The 26,653-nt window shown below is 42.6% G+C and overlaps 3 protein-coding genes across 6 annotated transcripts in view; 1 reads left to right on the top strand and 2 right to left on the bottom strand.

The window, feature by feature from the left end:
* Positions 1-588: 588 nt before the first annotated feature.
* On the bottom strand, positions 589-2,838 carry LOC106577395 (DNA damage-inducible transcript 4 protein). The gene is made up of 3 exons (XM_045701079.1): positions 2,657-2,838; positions 2,083-2,356; positions 589-1,896 (listed from the first exon to the last, which is right to left on the bottom strand). Exons 2-3 carry the CDS (start codon positions 2,288-2,290, stop codon positions 1,391-1,393), a joined length of 714 nt encoding a protein of 237 aa, XP_045557035.1. The 5' UTR covers positions 2,291-2,356; positions 2,657-2,838; the 3' UTR covers positions 589-1,390.
* Positions 2,839-12,139: 9,301 nt separating this feature from the next.
* LOC106560840 (anaphase-promoting complex subunit 16) lies at positions 12,140-15,658 on the bottom strand. Of its 2 annotated transcripts, XM_045701085.1 has the most exons (5): positions 15,500-15,658; positions 15,019-15,165; positions 12,863-12,937; positions 12,487-12,613; positions 12,140-12,379 (listed from the first exon to the last, which is right to left on the bottom strand). In XM_045701085.1, exons 2-4 carry the CDS (start codon positions 15,158-15,160, stop codon positions 12,504-12,506), a joined length of 327 nt encoding a protein of 108 aa, XP_045557041.1. In that variant the 5' UTR covers positions 15,161-15,165; positions 15,500-15,658; the 3' UTR covers positions 12,140-12,379; positions 12,487-12,503. The 2 variants fall into 2 exon arrangements, with proteins under 2 accessions (XP_045557041.1, XP_045557040.1); XM_045701084.1 differs by having other exon boundaries at positions 12,140-12,613.
* Positions 15,659-15,689: 31 nt separating this feature from the next.
* The window catches only part of LOC106560826 (activating signal cointegrator 1 complex subunit 1), a 32,633-nt gene continuing 21,669 nt past the window's right edge, over positions 15,690-26,653 (top strand). For 2 of the 3 annotated variants that reach the window (XM_045701080.1, XM_045701083.1), the window contains exons 1-7: positions 15,691-15,929; positions 16,238-16,343; positions 18,403-18,500; positions 19,059-19,237; positions 19,672-19,805; positions 21,287-21,406; positions 22,466-22,590. In XM_045701080.1, coding sequence (XP_045557036.1) covers positions 15,812-15,929; positions 16,238-16,343; positions 18,403-18,500; positions 19,059-19,237; positions 19,672-19,805; positions 21,287-21,406; positions 22,466-22,590 — 880 coding nt within the window. In that variant the 5' untranslated portion in view covers positions 15,691-15,811. Of the gene's footprint in view, positions 15,930-16,237; positions 16,344-18,402; positions 18,501-19,058; positions 19,238-19,671; positions 19,806-21,286; positions 21,407-22,465; positions 22,591-22,844; positions 22,967-26,653 lie in introns of those variants that run through there. The other variant, XM_045701082.1, reaches the window with a different exon arrangement.

Genomic DNA, 26,653 nt, shown 5'->3' on the forward strand with positions numbered 1-26,653 from the left:
AGTAATAACATCTACCCTGGGGCTGGTTGGCACGATCTCACTGATACGCTACAGTTTTTATATACTTGTCTCGGATGTCTTCCAAGGAAATGTCTGTCCTCATACACACAGGCCATTTCTTGGGATACTGCAATATATTTCTCAGTTTATGGTCAACACCTGTAGTTGACTTGCTGTATCGCTAGAGGGTGCTGACTTGAGAAAAACAAGTGGTGGAGCTCAGACAAAGGCCCTGCAATGAATGGAGAAAGAAAAATGTGCCTGTATTGCAAAGAATCCTAGTATCTAATGCTTTGTTGCTTCCAATTCATCTAATGATAAGCCTTTGCTATTCTGGCTGCTTTTACACAATACACAGGCAGGTACATTTGGCCCAATTATTGGCAAAGACCTGATCTAACTGATCAAAAGTATACAGGCAGCAAAAACGAGAATTTTGCTGCCTGTGTAAAATGCAGCCAAGGTGAGCAACTATATATGGTGTTCTTGATTCAACAACGAGTTTCATTCAGTGATAGGTATCACCATACACTACACCCACTCATAAGACATTCTGAAAGGTTTGGTCAAAGCAACAATGACAATGAGTTTTGTAAAAAAAAAAGCAATATTTATTGTCTGAAGTTCATTAAATGGAAAGTATCAAGACAGTGCGGATATTTGAATATCAAATAAAATGATGCACAGATGAGTATGCAGGAGGACAAACCATTCTAAACTGGAAATAAAGAATCAAGTAAACTGACCTGTGGTTCACAATGGATGCTACAGACAGAGAAGCAAGTACTGCTAAGTAATGTTGGTCTCTAGCCAAACACGTCAATCTGGTCCCCTTACCATGGTGTACAATGAATTGCCATGAAGATTTTTTTTTATATTACCACAGTTTCTAAAATGGCCACATACAAACATTACCATACAGCTAGCTGCCATTGTCTGGTTTCAATAGAAACAGGTAAACATTTTTAACAATAAATGGAAAACCAAACCACCCATCTTTTATAAAATAGATATTAGTGGTTTGCAAAAGTGCCAGAAACTTCATTTTCAGTGTTTGGGTTAACGCCATTCTCTTAAACACACTAAACTACTCACATACCATTTACTGTAGCTCCCCGCTCCATTCACTTAAGCACAATAGTCGTTCTCTTATTAACTTGTCACGTACCATTTACTGTGGCTCCCCTACACAGGAACACCAATCCGCAAATAATGTACATAGAGAAGTAATCGCCGGTTCATCTTAACAGTTAAGAAAATGTCCTAGAAATCATACATTTGACTAGAATCCCAAATGTTGATCACTAGGGCTCTGATGAGCGTTGTAGGTAGGACACTTGGTACAACAAGGTTTATTAGAAAAATATCTAAAGAAAGTCTCTGGTTTCTTTCAGCATTCTTCGATGAGCAACTCTTCAGAGCTGTACAGTTTCTTCTTGATCACTCTGAAGCCCGTGCTCAGTCTAATCGCCTGTCTCTTTACGGGACTGGATGGAGACTTTGTGGAGAAAAGCCCTTGAATTTTGGGCCACAGTCCTCCAGAATCGAGCCTCAGCACCAGTGTGAGCTGGAAGGTAGGGACGAGATATGGGTCCACAGCGATCTGTTCCATACTCTGACACACCTCCCCCTGTTCCACACAGAGGTCTATGACAGCCCCCCTCAGGCCGCAGGGCTCGCTGGCCGCCAGGTGAAGGAGCTCTTGGCCTATGTGTTCTAGAAGCTTCTCAGGGATGAGTAATTTGGAACATCTCAGGGCACCATCTTTTGCTTCCCTTAAGCTACAGGCAATTAGGTTCACAAGTTCTTTCAGAAGGGTCTCCTCCATTGAGAGGAGATCATCGTAGAACACGTTGCCGAAGTCATCAGATGAGGAGATAGAGGGAAAGTCAAACCCTGAAAGATAAGAGGGCAGTTTTAGTCATACAGAACATCAGATAGATCCATCTTTTGTCAAACAACTAGCAATAGTAACCTGGTCTCAGATCTGTTTGTTTCTGTATTAATAGCCAAGTCCTATCATCAATAAGACAGCACAAACAGGTCCGGGGACCAGGCTAGGTCGAGATATTAAATATTTACCGGAGTCTGAGAGATCAGTCCTGCTGCCATTGTCTGAGTCGGAGTCTATACTGTGACCGCTGCTACTGCCGTCTCCTCTGAAGTCGGTTAACTTCTGCACCAGTTTCCCCCACGACGACCGTTTGGCGGTGGCGTCCATTGGGGAAGAGGATGAGCTGAAACTGTCTAAGTCATGGACCATCATGGTTGTAGGAAGTGCAGGCATCATTTCCCAAGTGGTCAAAGTGTTCAACTTCTTATAACTTTCCAAGTCTCAGGGATCATAGATCAGGTTCTGTTGAAAGAAATAACGGCAACGATAAGAACACTGAATTTGAAATGAAGAGTAGCTAGCTAGTTACAGTAACGTTGACTAGCTAGACTTTACATATCAGACAATGTAACAATACAGCTAGCTATTCAGTAACTGACATAGCTAGTTATCTATTGTAATAAACGTGTACCGAGTGGAGAAAAAGACAGTTGTCTAGCTAGCTAACGTTAGTGTTAACGTTAGTCCTTTCATTCCCTTGTTCAAAGTTGACGCTCGAGACAATACGTTGAAATAATAGCCAGTGACAGAAATGATACTTACAAAGATATGTTGCTAACGTGGAAATGTTCTTTCAGTTGTAATCCAGTTAAAGTCAGTTTATTTTTGTTGTTGTTGCTGAGATTGAGGACAAAGGCTTCCCAGTCAATCCAACCCGACTATACATGTAGCTTTCCCGTCGCACAGCTGCTCAGCTCTGCAGATCTTATGCTCCGACAGAGCTGTTTAAATAACCTTCTGATTTCTCACCTCTCAGCCAATCAGAGGCCGGGGCACGTCATCCTGCTCTATCCTGCCTGGTAACGTGCGGTGAAACACAGAGGGCAGAAGTAAGGAACAAAAGAGACGTGGTGAGGAGGAGGAGGGGGGGGGGGGGGCTGGGACCCTCAAATGTCATTTCTGCTCGGGAAAAACACCAGCTACAGTCTTTGTTGCACGTAGTTCTAGCCCGGACATGTTAAAACTCCATGCACTTGTTCATTTCCAAAAGAATAGGACGCAATACATAGACTAAGCAGAAGGTGTAACATTACGTCATGGGTTTGGAACAATGTATCTGATCCAAACTAAGCGCATTACATTGTACCAGCTGCGTAGGTATAGTCCACTGCTTACTACACTACACATAGTTCTAGATACAACATGCATTTTACCTGAAACCCTAAAAACAACTTACAACAGCAGGGTAATCAATTTGGTGGTGCGTAGTTATTATTTTACTTGCAAGAATAACTGTCGAAAATGTTGTTTTGTCATCCCATGTACCCCCCCCCCCCCCCAAACATCCAAACCGCAGGCAATAGGCATAGAAACTGTCAGCTGCAGATAAACAAAAGAGCTGCGGACAATGGACACATTTCTGGTTATAATATAGCTCGACTTCATATGTTTTCATGTTGCCTTTATATTATGTCAATTCATCAGTTGGTTACAGTAACAGTTTTTTATGTTATTCAGTGTAGTCCAAGTATGATACAATGTTACTCTGTTATGCTCAGCTGCTGTTATAGTACATACTGTATACTGTAACTTTGCATCTTCCACTCCCCACAGGATAGAATATTCTCTGTCACCATTTGTATAGCAAGGCGGAGCATTTACATGTATATTGATCATTTATCAACAAATTACATTTTATTAGTGAGACATATTGCTGAACTGTCTGTAATACCTTATCTGTTGATCATGTTGCTGATGTCATCATAAAAGGATAACATGGTGACTATTGAGTGTGAGGAACTGTTTCAGGAAGTGGGTTAGAACATTATCTTCATGTACTGAACATCATGCTCTGAATGCAGGTAAACAAATTAGTTGGTTTTGTGTTTGGAGGATGCAGGGACACATTTTGCATAGTTCTGTGTTTTTTTTAATTCATTGTCACATACACGGATTAGGTGCAGGGAAATGTGTTGTTTTACAGGGTCAGCCATAGTAGTATGATAGGTGCAGTGTAATGTGTTGTTTTACAGGGTCAGTCATAGTAGTATGATAGGTGCAGGGAAATGTGTTGTTTTACAGGGTCAGCCATAGTAGTATGATAGGTGCATTGAAATGTGTTGTTTTACAGGGTCAGCCATAGTAGTATGATAGGTGCATTGAAATGTGTTGTTTTACAGGGTCAGCCATAGTAGTATGATAGGTGCAGTGCAATGTGTTGTTTTACAGGGTCAGCCATAGTAGTATGATAGGTGCAGTGTAATGTGTTGTTTTACAGGGTCAGTCATAGTAGTATGATAGGTGCAGGGAAATGTGTTGTTTTACAGGGTCAGCCATAGTAGTATGATAGGTGTTGTTTTACAGGGTCAGCCATAGTAGTATGATAGGTGCAGTGTAATGTGTTGTTTTACAGGGTCAGTCATAGTAGTATGATAGGTGTTGTTTTACAGGGTCAGCCATAGTAGTATGATAGGTGTTGTTTTACAGGGTCAGCCATAGTAGTATGATAGGTGTTGTTTTACAGGGTCAGCCATAGTAGTATGATAGGTGTTGTTTTACAGGGTCAGCCATAGTAGTATGATAGGTGCAGGGAAATGTGTTGTTTTACAGGGTCAGCCATAGTAGTATGATAGGTGTTGTTTTACAGGGTCAGCCATAGTAGTATGATAGGTGCAGTGTAATGTGTTGTTTTACAGGGTCAGTCATAGTAGTATGATAGGTGTTGTTTTACAGGGTCAGCCATAGTAGTATGATAGGTGTTGTTTTACAGGGTCAGCCATAGTAGTATGATAGGTGCAGTGTAATGTGTTGTTTTACAGGGTCAGCCATAGTAGTATGATAGGTGTTGTTTTACAGGGTCAGTCATAGTAGTATGATAGGTGCAGTGTAATGTGTTGTTTTACAGGGTCAGCCATAGTAGTATGATAGGTGTTGTTTTACAGGGTCAGTCATAGTAGTATGATAGGTGTTGTTTTACAGGGTCAGCCATAGTAGTATGATAGGTGTTGTTTTATAGGATCAGCCATAGTAGTATGATAGGTGTTGTTTTATAGGGCCAGCCATAGTAGTATGATAGGTGCAGTGTAATGTGTTGTTTTACAGGGCCAGCCATAGTAGTATGATAGGTGCAGGGAAATGTGTTGTTTTATAGGGTCAGCCATAGTAGTATGATAGGTGTTGTTTTACAGGGTCAGCCATAGTAGTATGATAGGTGCAGTGTAATGTGTTGTTTTACAGGGTAAGCCATAGTAGTATGATAGGTGTTGTTTTACAGGGTCAGCCATAGTAGTATGATAGGTGTTGTTTTACAGGGTCAGCCATAGTAGTATGATAGGTGCAGGGAAATGTGTTGTTTTACAGGGTCAGTCATAGTAGTATGATAGGTGCAGTGTAATGTGTTGTTTTACAGGGTCAGCCATAGTAGTATGATAGGTGCAGTGAAATGTGTTGTTTTACAGGGTCAGTCATAGTAGTATGATAGGTGTTGTTTTACAGGGTCAGCCATAGTAGTATGATAGGTGTTGTTTTACAGGGTCAGCCATAGTAGTATGATAGGTGCAGTGTAATGTGTTGTTTTACAGGGTCAGTCATAGTAGAATGATAGGTGTTGTTTTACAGGGTCAGCCATAGTAGTATGATAGGTGTTGTTTTACAGGGTAAGCCATAGTAGTATGATAGGTGTTGTTTTACAGGGTCAGCCATAGTAGTATGATAGGTGCAGTGTAATGTGTTGTTTTACAGGGTCAGTCATAGTAGTATGATAGGTGTTGTTTTATAGGGTCAGCCATAGTAGTATGATAGGTGCAGTGAAATGTGTTGTTTTACAGGGTCAGCCATAGTAGTATGATAGGTGTTGTTTTACAGGGTAAGCCATAGTAGTATGATAGGTGTTGTTTTAAAGGGTCAGCCATAGTAGTATGATAGGTGTTGTTTTACAGGGTCAGCCATAGTAGTATGATAGGTGCAGTGAAATGTGTTGTTTTACAGGGTCAGTCATAGTAGTATGATAGGTGCAGGGATAGGTGCCCTGCATAAATACATCAAACATATATACAACATACAATATACAAAATATATTAAGAAAAATGTATCACATTTCTCAACATAGAGGTCTCTGGTCATGACTCTGAACTGACCAAGGGGGACCAGAACGTCTCATTTCAGAGAGCTCTGTGAGTTGTTCCACATAAAGGGCACAGAAAAAAAACTAAAGCAGCTTTAGCCAACTCTGTGGAGACCGAAGGGGCCTCCAGTGTTATCCAAGCCTGTGACTGGGTTTGGTCATTTGTAAGTCTAAATGTAATTAATGACGATAGATACATAGGACGTTTCTGCATGAGTGCTTTGTAAATTCACACAAGATAATGCTACTCTCTCCTTACATACAAAGAAGTAATAAACCTAAGGGCACAATGGTGAGTTCTAGAACCATCACCAGTAATAAACCTAAGGGCACAATGGTGAGTTCTAGAACCATCACCAGTAATAAACCTAAGGGCACATTGGTGAGTTCTAGAACCATCACCAGTAATAAACCTAAGGGCACAATGGTGAGTTCTAGAACCATCACCAGTAATAAACCTAAGGGCACAATGGTGAGTTCTAGAACCATCACCAGTAATAAACCTAAGGGCACATTGGTGAGTTCTAGAACCATCACCAGTAATAAACCTAAGGGCACATTGGTGAGTTCTAGGACCATCACCAGTAATAAACCTAAGGGCACAATGGTGAGTTCTAGAACCATCACCAGTAATAAACCTAAGGGGACAATGGTGAGTTCTAGAACCATCACCAGTAATAAACCTAAGGGCACATTGGTGAGTTCTAGAACCATCACCAGTAATAAACCTAAGGGCACAATGGTGAGTTCTAGAACCATCACCAGTAATAAACCTAAGGGGACAATGGTGAGTTCTAGAACCATCACCAGTAATAAACCTAAGGGCACATTGGTGAGTTCTAGAACCATCACCAGTAATAAACCTAAGGGCACAATGGTGAGTTCTAGAACCATCACCAGTAATAAACCTAAGGGCACATTGGTGAGTTCTAGAACCATCACCAGTAATAAACCTAAGGGCACAATGGTGAGTTCTAGAACCATCACCAGTAATAAACCTAAGGGCACAATGGTGAGTTCTAGAACCATCACCAGTAATAAACCTAAGGGCACAATGGTGAGTTCTAGAACCATCACCAGTAATAAACCTAAGGGCACAATGGTGAGTTCTAGAACCATCACCAGTAATAAACCTAAGGGCACAATGGAAAACAGCATCTAGTGGTTTATGTATAGTTGCTGCTGCAGGCCTATAGATAATATCCCCAGAATCTAAAATCGACATAAAAGTGGCCTGGACAATATCCTTCCTATTATAAAAAGTCAGACATGCTTTGTTTCTGTAAAAGAAACCAACCTTAAACTTTCAACTTCTTCACCACCTTAGTGACATGTTTTTTTTTATTACATTTTATCATCAAGCCAGATACCAAGATATTTGTAGGAAGGAACTCGCTCAATTTGTGTAGCGTTCAAACTAGTCATTACAAATTCACTTAAATCTGGATTATAGGACCTAGACAAAAAGCATGCGTTTGGTTTTGTTTGTATTTACCACCAACTTTAGATCCAATAGTGACCTCTGCAGTGCTAGCAAATCTGATTTGAAATGTGAAAAGGCTTGGCCAACTGATGCAGCAATGGAACACAACACTATCATCTGCATACAAAATGAATATGACTATTTTTTACAGCATTACTAATGTTTTTTTATTATATAGATTGTAAACATTAGCATGCCGAGTATGTAACTCAAGGATCTCAGATTTGACCCCATCTACCTTGATGGCCTGAGTTCTGTCATTGAGAGGACAGCTTATTCAACAGAATAACATGGTCTATATTACCCTATCAGGACAGCTTATTCAACAGAATAACATGGTCTACATTACCCTATCAGGACAGCTTATTCAACAGAATAACATGGTCTATATTACCCTATCAGGACAGCTTATTCAACAGAATAACATGGTCTACATTACCCTATCAGGACAGCTTATTCAACAGAATAACATGGTCTACATTACCCTATCAGGACAGCTTATTCAACAGAATAACATGGTCTATATTACCCTATCAGGACAGCTTATTCAACAGAATAACATGGTCTATATTACCCTATCAGGACAGCTTATTCAACAGAATAACATGGTCTACATTACCCTATCAGGACAGCTTATTCAACAGAATAACATGGTCTATATTACCCTATCAGGACAGCTTATTCAACAGAATAACATGGTCTACATTACCCTATCAGGACAGCTTATTCAACAGAATAACATGGTCTATATTACCCTATCAGGACAGCTTATTCAACAGAATAACATGGTCTATATTACCCTATCAGGACACACGATGTGAACTGCAGCAAGACAACCAGTGTGCTGTCATAAAATGACTGAAGGCTACCTTCACCAACCTTTGTCTCTATCTGATCAGTCATATAGATAGGCTACCCAAATATGTAGAGGCAAGTTGATTGTTTGAAATAACTTTTATTATATGTACTTTGTAAAATACAAATCTACCAACGGACACAGCAAGCGACACAACGTGTAAAGAAACAGGAGCTTGGTTAAAAACAAGTTAACAGGACTAACTTTAGGACCCAGAAGTGTTCCTCTCGGTTAGTCACACCTTTTTATAGAAAAAAGAAGAAGAAAAAAAAAACAGTCTGTAAACTAGTACAGTACGTTCTGTACAGTCAACCAACCACTTCCCCACTGCTCATTCAACTGGAAAACATTCATTCACTGGTGGAATCACAAAGTACAGCACATTTCTTGACTTTAGATTCAAATAGACCCACCAAACACCAGGGTGAGAGACTGGATCTCTGCCAGGGCCACGCTCAGTAGGCAAACATTGTGGAGGAACACTGCAGATAGAAATGCAATAATAGAGCTGACATTTTAAAATTCTCTATTCTACTGGACATTACAGACAACATATAAGTTCCACAATACATTTCTATCCCAATATCCTGAAACATTGCACCCTTCTGACCAGACTCCTGGTAAACAATAGTCTGTCCCTGGACTGTACTGACCAGACTCCTGGTAAACAATAGTCTGTCCCTGGACTGTACTGACCAGACTCCTGGTAAACAATAGTCTGTCCCTGGACTGTACTGACCAGACTCCTGGTAAACAATAGTCTGTCCCTGGACTGTACTGACCAGACTCCTGGTAAACAATAGTCTGTCCCTGGACTGTACTGACCAGACTCCTGGTAAACAATAGTCTGTCCCTGGACTGTACTGACCAGACTCCTGGTAAACAATAGTCTGTCCCTGGACTGTACTGACCAGACTCCTGGTAAACAATAGTCTGTCCCTGGACTGTACTGACCAGACTCCTGGTAAACAATAGTCTGTCCCTGGACTGTACTGACCAGACTCCTGGTAAACAATAGTCTGTCCCTGGACTGTACTGACCAGACTCCTGGTAAACAGTCTGTCCTTGGTAGTGTAGACAGAACACCTACAGCCTGGTAGTGTAGACAGAACACCTACAGCCCTGGTAGTGTAGACAGAACACCTACAGCCTGGTAGTGTAGACAGAACACCTACAGCCCTGGTAGTGTAGACAGAACACCTACAGCCCTGGTAGTGTAGACAGAACACCTACAAACCTGGTAGTGTAGACAGAACACCTACAGCCCTGGTAGTGTAGACAGAACACCTACAGCCTGGTAGTGTAGACAGAACACCTACAGCCCTGGTAGTGTAGACAGAACACCTACAGCCTGGTAGTGTAGACAGAACACCTACAGCCCTGGTAGTGTAGACAGAACACCTACAGCCTGGTAGTGTAGACAGAACACCTACAGCCTGGTAGTGTAGACAGAACATCTACAGCCCTGGTAGTGTAGACAGAACACCTACAGCCTGGTAGTATAGACAGAACACCTACAGCCTGGTAGTGTACACAGAACACCCACAGCCTGGTAGTGTTGACAGAACACCTACAGCCTGGTAGTGTAGACAGAACACCTACAGCCCTGGTAGTGTAGACAGAACACCTACAGCCTGGTAGTGTAGACAGAACACCTACAGCCTAGTAGTGTAGACAGAACACCTACAGCCCTGGTAGTATAGACAGAACACCTACAGCCCTGGTAGTGTAGACAGAACACCTACAGCCTGGTAGTGTAGACAGAACACCTACAGCCTGGTAGTGTAGACAGAACACCTACAGCCTGGTAGTGTAGACAGAACACCTACAGCCCTGGTAGTGTAGACAGAACACCTACAGCCCTGGTAGTGTAGACAGAACACCTACAGCCCTGGTAGTGTAGACAGAACACCTACAGCCTGGTAGTGTAGACAGAACACCTACAGCCCTGGTAGTGTAGACAGAACACCTACAGCCCTGGTAGTGTTGACAGAACACCTACAGCCTGGTAGTGTAGACAGAACACCTACAGCCTGGTAGTGTAGACAGAACACCTACAGCCCTGGTAGTATAGACAGAACACCTACAGCCCTGGTAGTGTAGACAGAACACCTACAGCCTGGTAGTATAGACAGAACACCTACAGCCTGGTAGTGTAGACAGAACACCTACAGCCTGGTAGTGTAGACAGAACACCTACAGCCCTGATAGTGTAGACAGAACACCTACAGCCTGGTAGTGTAGACAGAACACCTACAGCCCTGGTAGTATAGACAGAACACCTACAGCCCTGGTAGTGTAGACAGAACACCTACAGCCTGGTAGTGTAGACAGAACACCTACAGCCCTGGTAGTGTAGACAGAACACCTACAGCCTGGTAGTGTAGACAGAACACCTACAGCCTGGTAGTGTAGACAGAACACCTACAGCCTGGTAGTGTAGACAGAACACCTACAGCCCTGGTAGTGTAGACAGAACACCTACAGCCTGGTAGTGTAGACAGAACACCTACAGCCCTGGTAGTATAGACAGAACACCTACAGCCCTGGTAGTGTAGACAGAACACCTACAGCCTGGTAGTGTAGACAGAACACCTACAGCCCTGGTAGTATAGACAGAACACCTACAGCCCTGGTAGTGTAGACAGAACACCTACAGCCCTGGTAGTGTAGACAGAACACCTACAGCCCTGGTAGTGTAGACAGAACACCTACAGCCCTGGTAGTGTAGACAGAACACCTACAGCCCTGGTAGTGTAGACAGAACACCTACAGCCCTGGTAGTGTAGACAGAACACCTACAGCCCTGGTAGTGTAGACAGAACACCTACAGCCCTGGTAGTGTAGACAGAACACCTACAGCCCTGGTAGTGTAGACAGAACACCTACAGCCCTGGTAGTGTAGACAGAACACCTACAGCCCTGGTAGTGTAGACAGAACACCTACAGCCCTGGTAGTGTAGACAGAACACCTACAGCCCTGGTAGTGTAGACAGAACACCTACAGCCCTGGTAGTGTAGACAGAACACCTACAGCCCTGGTAGTATAGACAGAACACCTACAGCCTGGTAGTGTAGACAGAACACCTACAGCCTGGTAGTGTAGACAGAACACCTACAGCCTGGTAGTATAGACAGAACACCTACAGCCTGGTAGTATAGACAGAACACCTACAGCCTGGTAGTATAGACAGAACACCTACAGCCTGGTAGTGTTGACAGAATGGTGGTGATTTTATTAACAAAACCTATTTGTTCTCTCCCCTGTCCTATGATGACCGACTGCCTGATGTTATTGTGTGTGTGTATCTGCATATTGAGAGCAGCTTTGAGGGCATAGACACATGGACGTACTGTCATCCAGAACATCAGCCTGTTCAGTCCCCTCCCTTTAGAATGTGTGGGGAATAACAAGCCTGGCTGTTGCTGCAGATGTTATTGTGTTGCCCTACATTCTCATTGACCTTGGTATTTACAGTAATACAATTAGCCTGGTTCTATTGTTTTCAACTGTGTGACAACAAATAATCCATTGTAATAAGGTTATAAAACTGTCAATAGCTCAAATACAATTGATTCTGTATATTTTTATTTAAATATTTAATAAATGATAATCCAAGTACGTCATGTTTTCCATTTTAATACATAGGAAGAGGATTCCATCTTGTTTATTTAAAAACCACTAATAAAACATGAATGCATCAATTTCCCCACTATGACATGATTAATTACTCAATTCATAATTCATTGCTGTGATAAAGGTTTTTAGGTCACAACAAAAGCTATATGTGGTGCAGGGTGTTCGTTCCTCCAGTTAGTGACCACAGCTAAACATTGACCAATACCAGGCAGGAATATCCTTCCCTGTGGGAATGACACAATAAATGACAATAAACAACATGTGTTGGAAATAAGGTAGTCTTCTGCGGTCAATATGTTCCTCCAGTGGTAACCAGCTAGCGGCTACTGACCAGGTCTTTATTTGACTTTAAGACGGAGTAAATCCCAAAAGCTGTTCGATTGGTTTGTATCGCCACTCATCTGCTTCCAGCTCTTCAACCAAACTGGCCAGCTTCTCCATTCTAGATACCTGTTGATCTAAAAACAAAATCAGTGAAATATGCTGTTAGATCAAGCATTGCATTCTTTTGTATCCGCTACCAGAGTACTTTCCCTCCTAAAAACAACAAGTGTATCCTAAATAGCACCCTAGCCTAATATATAGTGGGCTACTTTTGACCAGGCCAACAGGGCTCTGGTTGAAAGTAGTCCACTATATGTAGGGAATAGGGTGCCATTTGAGACAACTGCAGTAAAAGAATTGAATTAAGAGACTGATGGACTTACCATGCTTCACCTGTTTCAGTGTTGACGCCACCTGGTAGCTGAACACAGACTCACACAGAAATCTGTCTGAGCCGTCTGAAGACACAGAGTTCATGTTCAATATCACGTCAACTACTGTTACGCTTTCCTCAACTAGCACATGTACAAAATACTGTAGTAGTAGTAGACAAGTTAACCCTGAAATAGTTTAAAGAACAAGAATGGAAATGTACCTTCTTGATCACAACCCAAACCAGCACACACACACACTAAACTATTAGGCTATAGATCTATTATATAACATAACGTATTATAGTAAATGGTTTTGTGGTACAAACTATTTAATACCAAATCCTCTGGGAAGCACAATCCTCAGTAATTACTGAGGAAGTAGAGGAGTTAGCTAAAACACGATTTAACTCCTCACATTATGCCAACATGTGCCACCGTTCAGTTTGCTAGGATTGAGAAGTAAACAAAGTGGAGAATAAAAAGACTAGCCAAAATAATCAACTAGAACACAATGTGTCACAAATGGAACTCTGTTCCCTAGATAGTGGACTACTGTTGATCATGGCCCTAGATAGTGCACTACTGTTGACCATGGCCCATATGATATTAGTGCACAATGTAGGGTTAGGTTCTCCAACTGGTGGCCCACGGACTGAATTCGGTCCCCCCCATTTTCATTGTTGGCCAAAAGACTAAAAACATCAGCTCCAAGTGATTACATTTTTTGGAAATCTGTTCCCAAGTATTCCTATGCATAACAGAGAGACACATCTGATCATATACAGTATATAAGTAAGCAAGGTTTGATATAATATTTGACTAAAACAATCTGTTTGGTCTTCTTGCGGTCAATTTGCAGTCTACAAATGATTTCTAATTATGTTCATGCCCCCCGACCATCCACTCAAGTAAAAACAAAAATCGTCCCGTGGCTGAATCTAGTTGATGATCCCTGGTGTAGGGAATAGGGTGCCATTTATCTTTTTTTTATAGATATTTTTATTTAACTAGGCAAGTCAGTTAAGAACATATTCTTATTTACAAGGGCGACCTACCCCGACCAAACCCTCCCCTAACCCGGACGATACTGGGCCAATCGTGCGCCGCCCTATGGGACAGTCCCCAAAAACAAAGCGGAATAGAAGCCCAACCCTGGCCACCAGCTTCACTGCTGTCCCACTAACAGTGAGCCCATTAGTCCTCTGAACACCCAGTGCTTTCCAGCACAATGATCCAAACTAAGACATTCATTACAACACAATGTTTGATTTGGGGTCTATGAGGTAACAAAGGATGGGGCACCCTATCCTAATATAGTGTACTACTTTGGCAAATAAGGCTCTGGTCAAGATTAGAGCACAACGTAGGTAATAGGGTGTCATTTGGGATGCACAAAGCAAGGAGCCAGATGGCCCTTTGGGTTCAAACAAACAGATCCTCTTGTGTGATGTGACAAAACTGGTGGTGGGTGTTGTGGGCTGACCCATTGGCAGAGCACTGACTGCTTGCTGGTGCCCATGTACGTCCTGTTGGATGAAGATCCAACTATGATTCAAAGGATGGTGGGTCACCAACTCCAGATCAAAGGATCACTAACTACACTTGACTTGAAGCCATATTGATTTGGGTGTGAGGGAAGTGGGGCACACTGGCGATGCGAGTTGTGGGGTGACGTTGGGGCAGAGCATTGACTGTCGCTGGTAGCAGCGCACGTCCTCCTGGAGGAAGATCCAACTATGACGCATGCTAGCTAGGTCATTAAGGGAACAGTGAAAAGTTCCAGGGACACATTGTTTATCTTGTGGGTAAAATCCAGACAAGCTACACTTGACTTGAAGCCAGATAGAATAGTTGTAAGAGAAGTGTGGCTAGGCAGATGTACAGAAGGGCCTTGTACTCAGAACCAAACACATGTACAGTAGCTAACCACACAAACAGAAGCATTAATCCATCTGAAACACACAGCATCACTGTGTATGGGATATGAGCAGATTAATATCGTAATCAGAGCCAAGAACGTGTTCAGAATGTTGCAGCTAGAATGTACAGAACAGACAAGGTTTTCTAGAACTCCAAAGAATCCTCATCACTGGTCTGTCTCTTGCAACGTTCTGAACCTATATTCCAAAGCCATTGGTGATTGGCCTGTGTCAAAGAAAGCCTACCTTCCATCATCTCCCCGGCTCCTTTGGGATAAGTGTAGAGGACCTTACGCGGGGGGATGAGTTCTGACGCGCTGAATCCAGAGCCAGTCACGGAGCTCCCACTAACCCCTCCGGCAGAGGAGGAGGAGGAGGAGGCTGCCATTCCAACTGAGGAAGAGGAACACAACGGCAAATCATGATCACCAAGTTCAGAGTCGTGTATTGCGGATAAATACAGTCCCAAATGACCAGCAATATTTCTTCAAAATACATTTAGCTAGCTGTGCAGCATTAGCACAGACAGAACACGTTATACAAATATTTGTCATTACATTAGCACGACTAGCTAGCTAACGTTGGTTAACAACACAAGTCTAACAACGTTGTGAATAATAAACTGGCAAACATAGCTAGCTACATGAAGCATAGCGCATTTACTACTGAAGCAAACGTTCCGCATAATAAATCAGACATAAGATTCTTATTGAAGTGATGAACCTACCACTGGTGATGGATAAAGCAGCAGGCTAACTTCTGCTTTTGTTTAGGTTTCTGGTTACCTACCCCAACAATAACCCCGCTTTACGGTTTAGATGATATATAAATCAAATGTTGACATTGGCGCATCATTAATTGGTTGCGAGCGCGGAATGTCTATCCATGCAGTTTAGAGATCAGCGACTACGTAATCAGCTGGTTACTTTACGTCAAACTGCCGTATGTCGCAAAACAGCCTAACACCCCACACGTAGTTGGCAGCTACTATTCACTACATTATATATCGTTTTATTTACTATTCAAGATAACCGCTACAATGGAAATCTTACGTCCATCATTGATCAACATAAGTGGAAGAGTATACAGAAGAAATACCATCAAAGAAGACCAGTATGAAGAGGGGGAAGAGGACAACTCCTACATGGGACCACCAGGTAGCTAGGTCCTCAGTGCTAGCCATTATACCTCAGTGGAGCTAGCTCCCTACAACCCCAGCTAACTATAGCTAGCTAACTAGATAAGACCGATGGCTACAATACTGTACAGTACTACCAGATTATTGACTTTATTCTACTGAGACTTAGCTAGTTATAGCTGACCAATTGACCACCACATTGTGTTGTGGGATACTTGTCTCCTCTAAATGTAGCTGTCTCCTCTCCTATTTGTCCCTGCTGCACCTATTATGGAACGCCAAAATGTTCTTTCCAATCTCACAAATGCACTTTGTTGTTTTGATTAGCAAGTGAACAGTTTGATGAAGAAGAAGAGTTCTGTGACAGCCACTCCATAGAACAGAATGACAAAGGTTTCAGCTGTGCCATTGATGTCCCAAGTGTTCTTTACAAGTGAGTTACAAACACCATGTAGGCTATGCACCCTAAATGGCACACTATTCGGTGCACTACTTTTGAATAGAATCCGGGAGTAGATGACCCACACTCTCGTCTTTAACGTGTGAGCTCAACATTTCCGAACCGTCCCATTACAGATGAAAATGTTGATTAAACCTAATTTAGACGTACTTTACCCGTTGTCCACAGGGAAGTGTTTTTAGCCCGACTTTCAGTACGCTGGTCTGTATATGGTTCTGTTGGTTTGGAGTTTCAATATTTCACGCAATTCGCATGCGACGTAAACATTTAGCACTATATGTAAACAATGGCCAAGTGTAACCGTACCAGAGACCGAACGTTGCCGACTTCTAATTTGCAGTAAGACGCAAGCACTTCCAGCTGATTGCGAGGAAACATGGTTCAGTCGACAACGTTTGGCTACGTGCCATGCATCAGAAGATTGAAAATACATACACACTTTGCCCGTGCTCATTTCACATACACTATATCTACAACAGTATGTGGACACCCCTTCAAATTAGAGGATTAGGCTATTTCAGCCACACCCGTTGTTGACAGGTGTATAAAATCGAGCACACCGCCATGCAATCTCCATAGACAAACATTGGCAGTAGAATGGCCTTCCTGAAGAGCTCAGTGACTTTCAACGTGGCACCGTCATAGGATGCCACCTTCTAACAAGTCAGTTTGTCAAATTTCTGCCCTGCTAGAGCTTCCCCAGTCGACAGTAAGTGCTGTTATTGTGAAGTGGAAACATCTAGGAGCAACAACGGCTCAACCGCGAAGTGGTAGGCCACACAAGCTCACAGAACGGGACCGCCTAGTGCTGAAGCACGTATCGCATAAAAATCGTCTGTCCTCGGTTGCAACACTCACTACCGACTTCCAAACTGTCTCTAGAAGCAACGTTGGCACAAGAACTGTTCGGGAGCTTCATGAAATGGGTTTCCATGGCTGAGCAGCCGCACACAAACCTAAGATCGCAATGCCAAGCTACGACTGGAGTGGTGTAAAGCTCACTGCCATTAGACTCTGGAGCGGTGGAAATGTGTTCTCTTGAGTGATGTATCATGCTTCACCATCTGGCAGTCTGACGGACGAATCTGGGTTTGGCGGATGCCAGAAGAACGCTACCTGCCCCAATGTATAATGCCAACTGTAAAGTTTGGTGGAGGAGGAGTGATAGTCTGGTGCTGTTTTTCAGGGTTCGGGCTAGGCCCCTTAGTTCCAGTGAAGGGAAATCTTAATGCTACAGCATACAAACACATTCTAGACGATTCTGTGCTTCCGACTTTGTGGCAACAGTTTGGGGAAGGCCCCTTAGCTGTTTCAGCCCATGTGCACAAAGTGAGGTCCATACAGAAATGTTTTATCGAGATTGGTGTGGAAGAACTTGACTGGCTTGCACAGAGCCCTGACCACAACCCCATCAAACACCTTTGGGATGAATTGAAACACCAACTGTGAGCCAGGTCTAATCGCCCAACATCAGTGCCTGACCTCACTAATGCTCTTGTGGCTGAATGGAAGCAAGTCCCCGCAGCAATGTTCCAACATCTAGTGGAAATCCTTCCCAGAAGAGTGGAGGCTGTTATAGCAGCAAAGGGGGGAACAACTCCATATTAATGCCCATGATTATGGAATGAGATGTTCGATGAGCAGGTGTCCACATACTTTTGGCCATGTAGTGTAGCAGGAATACAAGCTGACGGAGTCATACAGACCAACGCCCCATAAAGTCTGGTTAATAATCCTTTCCTGTGTTTATCTCCACTTCCTGCCGTCAAAAGGACCAACCGGTAAAGTACGTTTAAATATAATTTTATTCAACATTCTGGCTTGTAGAGATTTCTTTAAGACTGAATATCCACATGGTAACAGGGTAATATTTTAGGCAAAGTGTGTGTGTGTGTGTGTGTGTGTGTGTGTGTGTGTGTGTGTGTGTGTGTGTGTGGTGTTTCATTATGGTCATTAGGTCTATGTGTACATCTTCAATGAAAATCAAGGATACGGTGTACTAACCAGAGAAGTGTGTGGTTGTTTTTAACAGATACATCATCGGAAGGAAAGGAGAGACACGTAGAAGGCTAGAGGCAGACACAAAGACAGACATCGGCATTCCAAAACAAGGAGTGGAAGGGCAGATTGGTGAGTGGCGTTTTATTTGCGGAGAGACCAGTACCTCTTGTCCAGGGCTTGAGCCTTTTTCAGCCTTCTTAAAGAAGGGTCAGGCCGCACGTAACGCCCTGGACCAGAGCTTGGAGACCAGCCCAAACCAGAGGTCTATAGTAACGATACTGGTGCAACACTGTAGCCTGGTCCCATATTATGACTGTTTGTGCTGTCTCACCAACTCCTATGGTCGGAATTACAAGACATTTCATGTTTTTATTTTATTTTATTCAACCTTTATTTAACTAGGCAAGTGATTAACAATGACTATAGGAGTTCACTATGCAAGCACAAACAGATCTGGGACCAGTCTAGCAAAACTCTCCTTTCTCTACCTCTGGGAATTTTAGTGATTTTCTGTCAGCTGTCAAGTCATATTAATGAGTCAGCCAAGAATGTGGGTCCAGCAACCACGCTAAACTTAAGACTGAAGCATTATCCAGGAACTTCTTCTCCCAAGGGCTAGAATCATGGGATATCAAAATAAAAGTCTCACATTTACAGTCACACAATAACGGTCTCACATTGTTCCAGTGATCACTGGCTCCCAGAAGGCCGCGGTTTCCTCTGCCGTGACTCGTGTCGAGCTCCTGGTGCAGAGCTTTCGCAAGAAGCAGCCGTTCACCCACTTCCTGTCGTTCGCTCTTAACCACCCTCAAGTTCAGGATGGATTCCTGAGGTTTAAAGAGGAGGTGTTGGAGCAGTGTTCTCAGGTAAGGAAGAGTGTGTGTGTCTGTGTCTCAGTGTGTGTGTGTGTGTGTGTGTGTGTGTGTGTGTGTGTGTGTGTGTGTGTGTGTGTGTGTGTGTGTATCAGTGAGTGCGTGGTGGATGGGAGGGATGACAATCTGTAAAATGGTGCATAATATTCTCCAACTCCAGTTTGAGATTTGACTCTATTCCATTCATGTTTATATTGACTGAATAGCTATCAGAGATCTTAGGTCCCTGTTTTAGTTTCTTTGGTTGTCTGGTTCTGGGGTTAAATTGTGCACATCTAGGATCCGTTTCCTCTTCCCCCAATACTAATCTCAACCATTAGTGGAGGAAATGCAAAACAGACCTAAGATCAGTGTCTAGGGGCAACTTCACCATACAGCGTTTCTCTGTGCGGTCAGCTCATCTCAGGTCTCTCTCCTCTCTTGTTAAGGACCACGGAGTAGATGGAAGCATCTTCCAGAACCCTGCTAAGCTCCATCTAACAGTCGGCACCCTGGCTCTGCTGAACGACCTGGAAGTGACCCAAGCATGTAAACAACTCCAGCACTGTCAGGACTTTATCAAGTAGGTATGACTGACTGACAACTGGGTCATGTTCATTAGGAATCAAACAGATTAAAACAGACTGAAACAGGGAGGGACTATCCCTATCTAGATTGTAGGGATTGTATAGAAATTGGAGTTGGAGCCAGGAACACACATTATGCCATGTAACACACATTATGTTATGTCATGTAACACACATTATGTTATGTCATGTAACACACATTATGTTATGTCATGTTATGTTATGTCAAGTAACACATTATGTCATGTTATGTAACTCATGTTATGTCATGTAACACATTATGTCATGTTATGTCATGTTATGTAACATACATTATGTTTTGTCATGTTATGTCAAGTAACACATTATGTTATGTCATGTTATGTTATGTCAAGTAACATGTTATGTCATGTTGGTCACACTGGTCACCATAGCAGCACCCACCCGTAGCACGCGCTCCAGCAGGTAAATCTCACTGGTCACCCCCAAAGCCAATTCCTCCTTTGGCCGCCTCTCCTTACAGTTCTCTGCTGCCAATGACTGGAACGAACTACAAAAATCTCTAAAACTGGAAACACTTATCTCCCTCACTTGCTTTAAGCACCAGCTGTCAGAGCAGTTCACAGATCACTGCACCTGTACATAGCCCATCTATAATTTAGCCCAAACAACTACCTCTTCCCCTACTGTATTTATTTATTTATTTTGCTCCTTTGCACCCCATTATTGCTATTTCTACTTTGCACTTTCTTCCACTACAAATCTACCATTCCAGTGTTTTACTTGCTATATTGTATTTACTTTGCCACCATGGCCTTTTTATTGCCTTTACCTCCCTTATCTCACCTCATTTGCTCACATTGTATATAGACTTGTTTTTCTACTGTATTAATGACTGTATGTTTGTTTTACTCCATGTGTAACTCTGTGTTGTTGTATGTGTCACACTGCTTTGCTTTATCTTGGCCAGGTCGCAGTTGTAAATGAGAACTTGTTCTCAACTTGCCTACCTGGTTAAATAAAGGTGAAATAAATAAATAAAAATAAATGTAATGTAACACACATTATGTAATGTCATGTAACACACATTATGTTATGTCAAGTAACACATTATGTTATGTCATGTAACACATGTTATGTTATGTCAAGTAACACATGTTATATCATGTTATGTCAAGTAACACTGTTATATCATGTTATGTCAAGTAACACATTATGTTATGTCATGTAACACATGTTATGTCATGTTATGTTATGTCAAGTAACACATGATATGTCATGTAACACACATTATGTTATGTCATGTAACACACATTATGTTATGTCATGTAACACACATTATGTTATGTCATGTAACACACATTATGTTCTGTCATGTAACACACATTATGTTATGTCATGTAACACACATTATGTTATGTCATGTAACACACATTATGTTATGTCATGTAACACACATTATGTTCTGTCATGTAACACACATTATGTTATGTTTCAGGACCATCACAGAAGGGAAGCCTCTCCCGCTAGAGGTCACAGGGATTGAGTACATGAACGATGACCCAGCCATGGTGGATGTCCTGTATGCCAAGGTCCAAGTGAAAGATGGTTCGGACAAGTAAGAGTCTGGTTCCTTCTCTTGAGGGTTGGATTCTCTCATGTCTCTTTAACCACAGTTTGTACCACAGTGACTCTGGCTCCTTGAAAAGCACTATATACAGTGCCTTAGGGAAAAGTATTCAGACCCCTTAACACAGCCTTATTCTAAAATGGATTAAATGCAACAAAAAACCTCTGCAATCTACACACAATACCCCATAATGACAAAGCGAAAACAGTTTTTTAAAATTATTTGCAAATGTATTAAATAAAAAAAGTATTCAGATCCTTTGCTGAGAGACTTGAAATTGAGCTCAGGTGCATCCTGTTTCCATTGATCATCCTTGATATGTTTCTAAAATTTGATTGAAGTTCACCTGTGGTAAATTCAATTGATTGGACATGATTTGGAAAGGCACGTACCTGTCTATAGAAGGTCCCACAGTTGTCAGTGCATGACAGAATGCCCTTGAGTGGCCCAGCCAGAGACCGGACTTGAACCTGATCGATTGATCTCTGGAGAGACCTGAAAATAGCTGTGCAGCGACACTCCCCATCCAACCTGACAGAGCTTGAGAGGATCTGCAGAGAAGAATGGGAGAAACTCCCCAGATACAGATGTGCCAAGCTTGTAGCGTCATACCCAAGAAGACTTGAGGCTGTAATCGCTGCCATAGGTGCTTCAACAAAGTGCTGAGTAAAGGGTCTGAATACTTATGTAAATGTTATATTTCAGTTTTACATTTTTAATACATTTGCAAACATTTCTAAAAACCTGTTTTTGCTTTGTCATTATGGGGTATTGTGTGTAGATTGTTGAAGGGGGGAAAAAACGATTTAGTCCATTTTAGAATAAGTCTGCAACGTAACAAAATGTGGAAAAAGTCAAGGGGTCTGAGTACTTAACGAATGCACTGTAAATAGCATGTAGTTTTACAGTTTACTATTTAATGACCGATTGAGTGACAATTAGTAGATTAAAATGATGTTCATCATTAGGATGTCAACAGTGTGAGAGGGTTGCTCCCAGGTAACAACAACTAACTCTTGTGTTGACTGTCTGTTGACTGCTGTGCAGGCTGCAGGCCATTGTGGAGCGGCTGGTGGACCACTTTGTTTCCTCAGGGCTGATGGTCAGAGAATGGGACAGAGTGAAACTGCACGGCACAGTGTTGAACACTCTGTTCAGGAAGGATGCTTCAGGTAGGATGAAGAAAGTGGTTTTGTCGATGGCCATCACTGATGTGTGTTTAGGTATGTGTATTGGCGCTTCAGCTTGAAAACAAGGACCCTTACTAGAGTACAAACACACACACACACACACACACACATACTTGAAATGAAAATGCTAAATAAGTGTCACTGTTCTCTCAAAGCAGGCTTTCCACTGTCTAAAACTGACCCATAGTATCCTCCTAATAATGTGAGCCTGTTTCCCTCATTCTCCTCCCACTCAGAAAGATGGACATTAAGTCAGAGTCACTGGACACAGTCAGTCAGCATAAAGATGGACATTAAGTCAGAGCCACTGGACACAGTCAGTCAGCATAAAGATGGACATTAAGTCAGAGTCACTGGACACAGTCAGTCAGCATAAAGATGGACATTAAGTCAGAGCCACTGGACTCGGAGTCAGTCAGCATAAAGATGGACATTAAGTCAGAGTCACATGGACACAGTCAGTCAGCATAAAGATGGACATTAAGTCACAGTCAGATGGACACAGTCAGTCAGCATAAAGATGGACATTAAGTCAGAGTCACTGGACACAGTCAGTCAGCATAAAGATGGACATTAAGTCAGAGTCACTGGACACAGTCAGTCAGCATAAAGATGGACATTAAGTCAGAGTCACTGGACACAGTCAGTCAGCATAAAGATGGACATTAAGTCAGAGTCACTGGACACAGTCAGTCAGCATAAAGATGGACATGGAGTCAGTCAGCATAAAGATGGACATGGAGTCAGTCAGCATAAAGATGGACATGGAGTCAGTCAGCATAAAGATGGACATGGAGTCAGTCAGCATGAAGATGGACATGGAGTCAGTCAGCATGAAGATGGACATGGAGTCAGTCAGCATAAAGATGGACATGGAGTCAGTCAGCATAAAGATGGACATGGAGTCACAGCATAAAGATGGACATGGAGTCAGTCAGCATAAAGATGGACATGGAGTCAGTCAGCATAAAGATGGACATGGAGTCAGTCAGCATAAAGATGGACATGGAGTCAGTCAGCATAAAGATGGACATGGAGTCACAGCATAAAGATGGACATGGAGTCACAGCATAAAGATGGACATGGAGTCAGTCAGCATAAAGATGGACATGGAGTCAGTCAGCATAAAGATGGACATGGAGTCAGCAGCATAAAGATGGACATGGAGTCAGCAGCATAAAGATGGACATGGAGTCAGTCAGCATAAAGATGGACATGGAGTCACAGCATAAAGATGGACTCGGAGTCAGTCAGCATAAAGATGGACTCGGAGTCAGTCAGCATAAAGATGGACATGGAGTCAGTCAGCATAAAGATGGACATGGAGTCACAGCATAAAGATGGACATGGAGTCAGTCAGCATAAAGATGGACATGGAGTCAGTCAGCATAAAGATGGACATGGAGTCAGTCAGCATAAAGATGGACATGGAGTCACAGCATAAAGATGGACATGGAGTCAGTCAGCATAAAGATGGACATGGAGTCAGTCAGCATAAAGATGGACATGGAGTCAGTCAGCATAAAGATGGACATGGAGTCAGTCAGCATAAAGATGGACATGGAGTCAGTCAGCATAAAGATGGACATGGAGTCAGTCAGCATAAAGATGGACATGGAGTCAGTCAGCATAAAGATGGACATGGAGTCAGTCAGCATAAAGATGGACATGGAGTCACAGCAGAAAGATGGACATTAAGTCAGAGTCACTGGACACAGTCAGTCAGCATAAAGATGGACATGGAGTCACAGCATAAAGATGGACATGGAGTCACAGCATAAAGATGGACATGGAGTCAGTCAGCATAAAGATGGACATGGAGTCAGTCAGCATAAAGATGGACATGGAGTCACAGCATAAAGATGGACATGGAGTCACAGCATAAAGATGGACATGGAGTCAGTCAGCATAAAGATGGACATGGAGTCAGTCAGCATAAAGATGGACATGGAGTCACAGCATAAAGATGGACATGGAGTCAGTCAGCATAAAGATGGACATGGAGTCACAGCATAAAGATGGACTCGGAGTCAGTCAGCATAAAGATGGAAATGGAGTCAGTCAGCATAAAGATGGACATGGAGTCAGTCAGCATAAAGATGGACATGGAGTCAGTCAGCATAAAGATGGACATGGAGTCAGTCAGCATAAAGATGGACATGGAGTCAGTCAGCATAAAGATGGACATGGAGTCAGTCAGCATAAAGATGGACATGGAGTCAGTCAGCATAAAGATGGACATGGAGTCACAGCATAAAGATGGACATGGAGTCAGTCAGCATAAAGATGGACATGGAGTCAGTCAGCATAAAGATGGACATGGAGTCAGTCAGCATAAAGATGGACATGGAGTCAGTCAGCATAAAGATGGACATGGAGTCACAGCATAAAGATGGACATGGAGTCACAGCATAAAGATGGACATGGAGTCAGTCAGCATAAAGATGGACATGGAGTCAGTCAGCATAAAGATGGACATGGAGTCATCAGCATAAAGATGGACATGGAGTCAGTCAGCATAAAGATGGACATGGAGTCAGTCAGCATAAAGATGGACATGGAGTCAGTCAGCATAAAGATGGACATGGAGTCACAGCATAAAGATGGACATGGAGTCAGTCAGCATAAAGATGGACATGGAGTCACAGCATAAAGATGGACATGGAGTCACAGCATAAAGATGGACATGGAGTCACAGCATAAAGATGGACATGGAGTCAGTCAGCATAAAGATGGACATGGAGTCAGTCAGCATAAAGATGGACATGGAGTCACAGCATAAAGATGGACATGGAGTCAGTCAGCATAAAGATGGACATGGAGTCACAGCATAAAGATGGACATGGAGTCACAGCATAAAGATGGACATGGAGTCAGTCAGCATAAAGATGGACATGGAGTCAGTCAGCATAAAGATGGACATGGAGTCACAGCATAAAGATGGACATGGAGTCAGTCAGCATAAAGATGGACATGGAGTCAGTCAGCATAAAGATGGACATGGAGTCACAGCATAAAGATGGACATGGAGTCAGTCAGCATAAAGATGGACATGGAGTCAGTCAGCATAAAGATGGACATGGAGTCACAGCATAAAGATGGACATGGAGTCACAGCATAAAGATGGACATGGAGTCAGTCAGCATAAAGATGGACATGGAGTCATCAGCATGAAGATGGACATGGAGTCACAGCATAAAGATGGACATGGAGTCAGTCAGCATAAAGATGGACATGGAGTCAGTCAGCATGAAGATGGACATGGAGTCACAGCATAAAGATGGACATGGAGTCACAGCATAAAGATGGACATGGAGTCACAGCATAATCACATTAGTGAACCAAACTGACACCTGAACACACCACCCCATGTCAACAACACGGATGTAGCAACAACCATAACAACAACAACAACCCCTAGATTTTACATTTTTTTAAAATGTATTTTATTTAACCTTTATTTAACTAGGCAAGTCAGTTAAGAACAAATTCTTATTTACAATGACGGCCTACCAAAAGGCAAAAGGCCTCCTGCGAGGACGGGGGCTAGGATTAAAAATATATGAAATAAAAAATGTATTTTTATAAAATAAAAATGTTTATAAAAATAAAATAACATTTTTATTTTTCTCAGCAACACATGACAACAACATGGCAGCAGCACAACATGGTAGCAGCACAACACATGGTACAAACGTTATTGGGCACAGACAGCACAAAGGGCAAGAGGGTAGAGACAACAATATATCACGCAAAGCAGCCACAACTTTCAGTAAGAGTCCATGATTGAGTCTTTGAATGAAGAGATTGAGATAAAACTGTCCAGTTTGAGTGTTTGTTGCAGCTCGTTGCAGTCGCTAGCTGCAGTGAACTGAGAAGAGGAGCGACCCAGTCCCTGTTCCTGAAGTAGTAAACAGAGTTTTAGTGGACGCTCTGGACAGACCCTCCCTTTGTCCTGTGCTCTGGACAGACCCTCTCTTTGTCCTGTGCTCTGGACAGACCCTCCCTTTGTCCTGTGCTCTGGACAGACCCTCTCTTTGTCCTG

This window comes from Salmo salar, chromosome ssa18, assembly GCF_905237065.1.
Source record: "Salmo salar chromosome ssa18, Ssal_v3.1, whole genome shotgun sequence".
Lineage (NCBI taxonomy): Eukaryota > Metazoa > Chordata > Actinopteri > Salmoniformes > Salmonidae > Salmo > Salmo salar.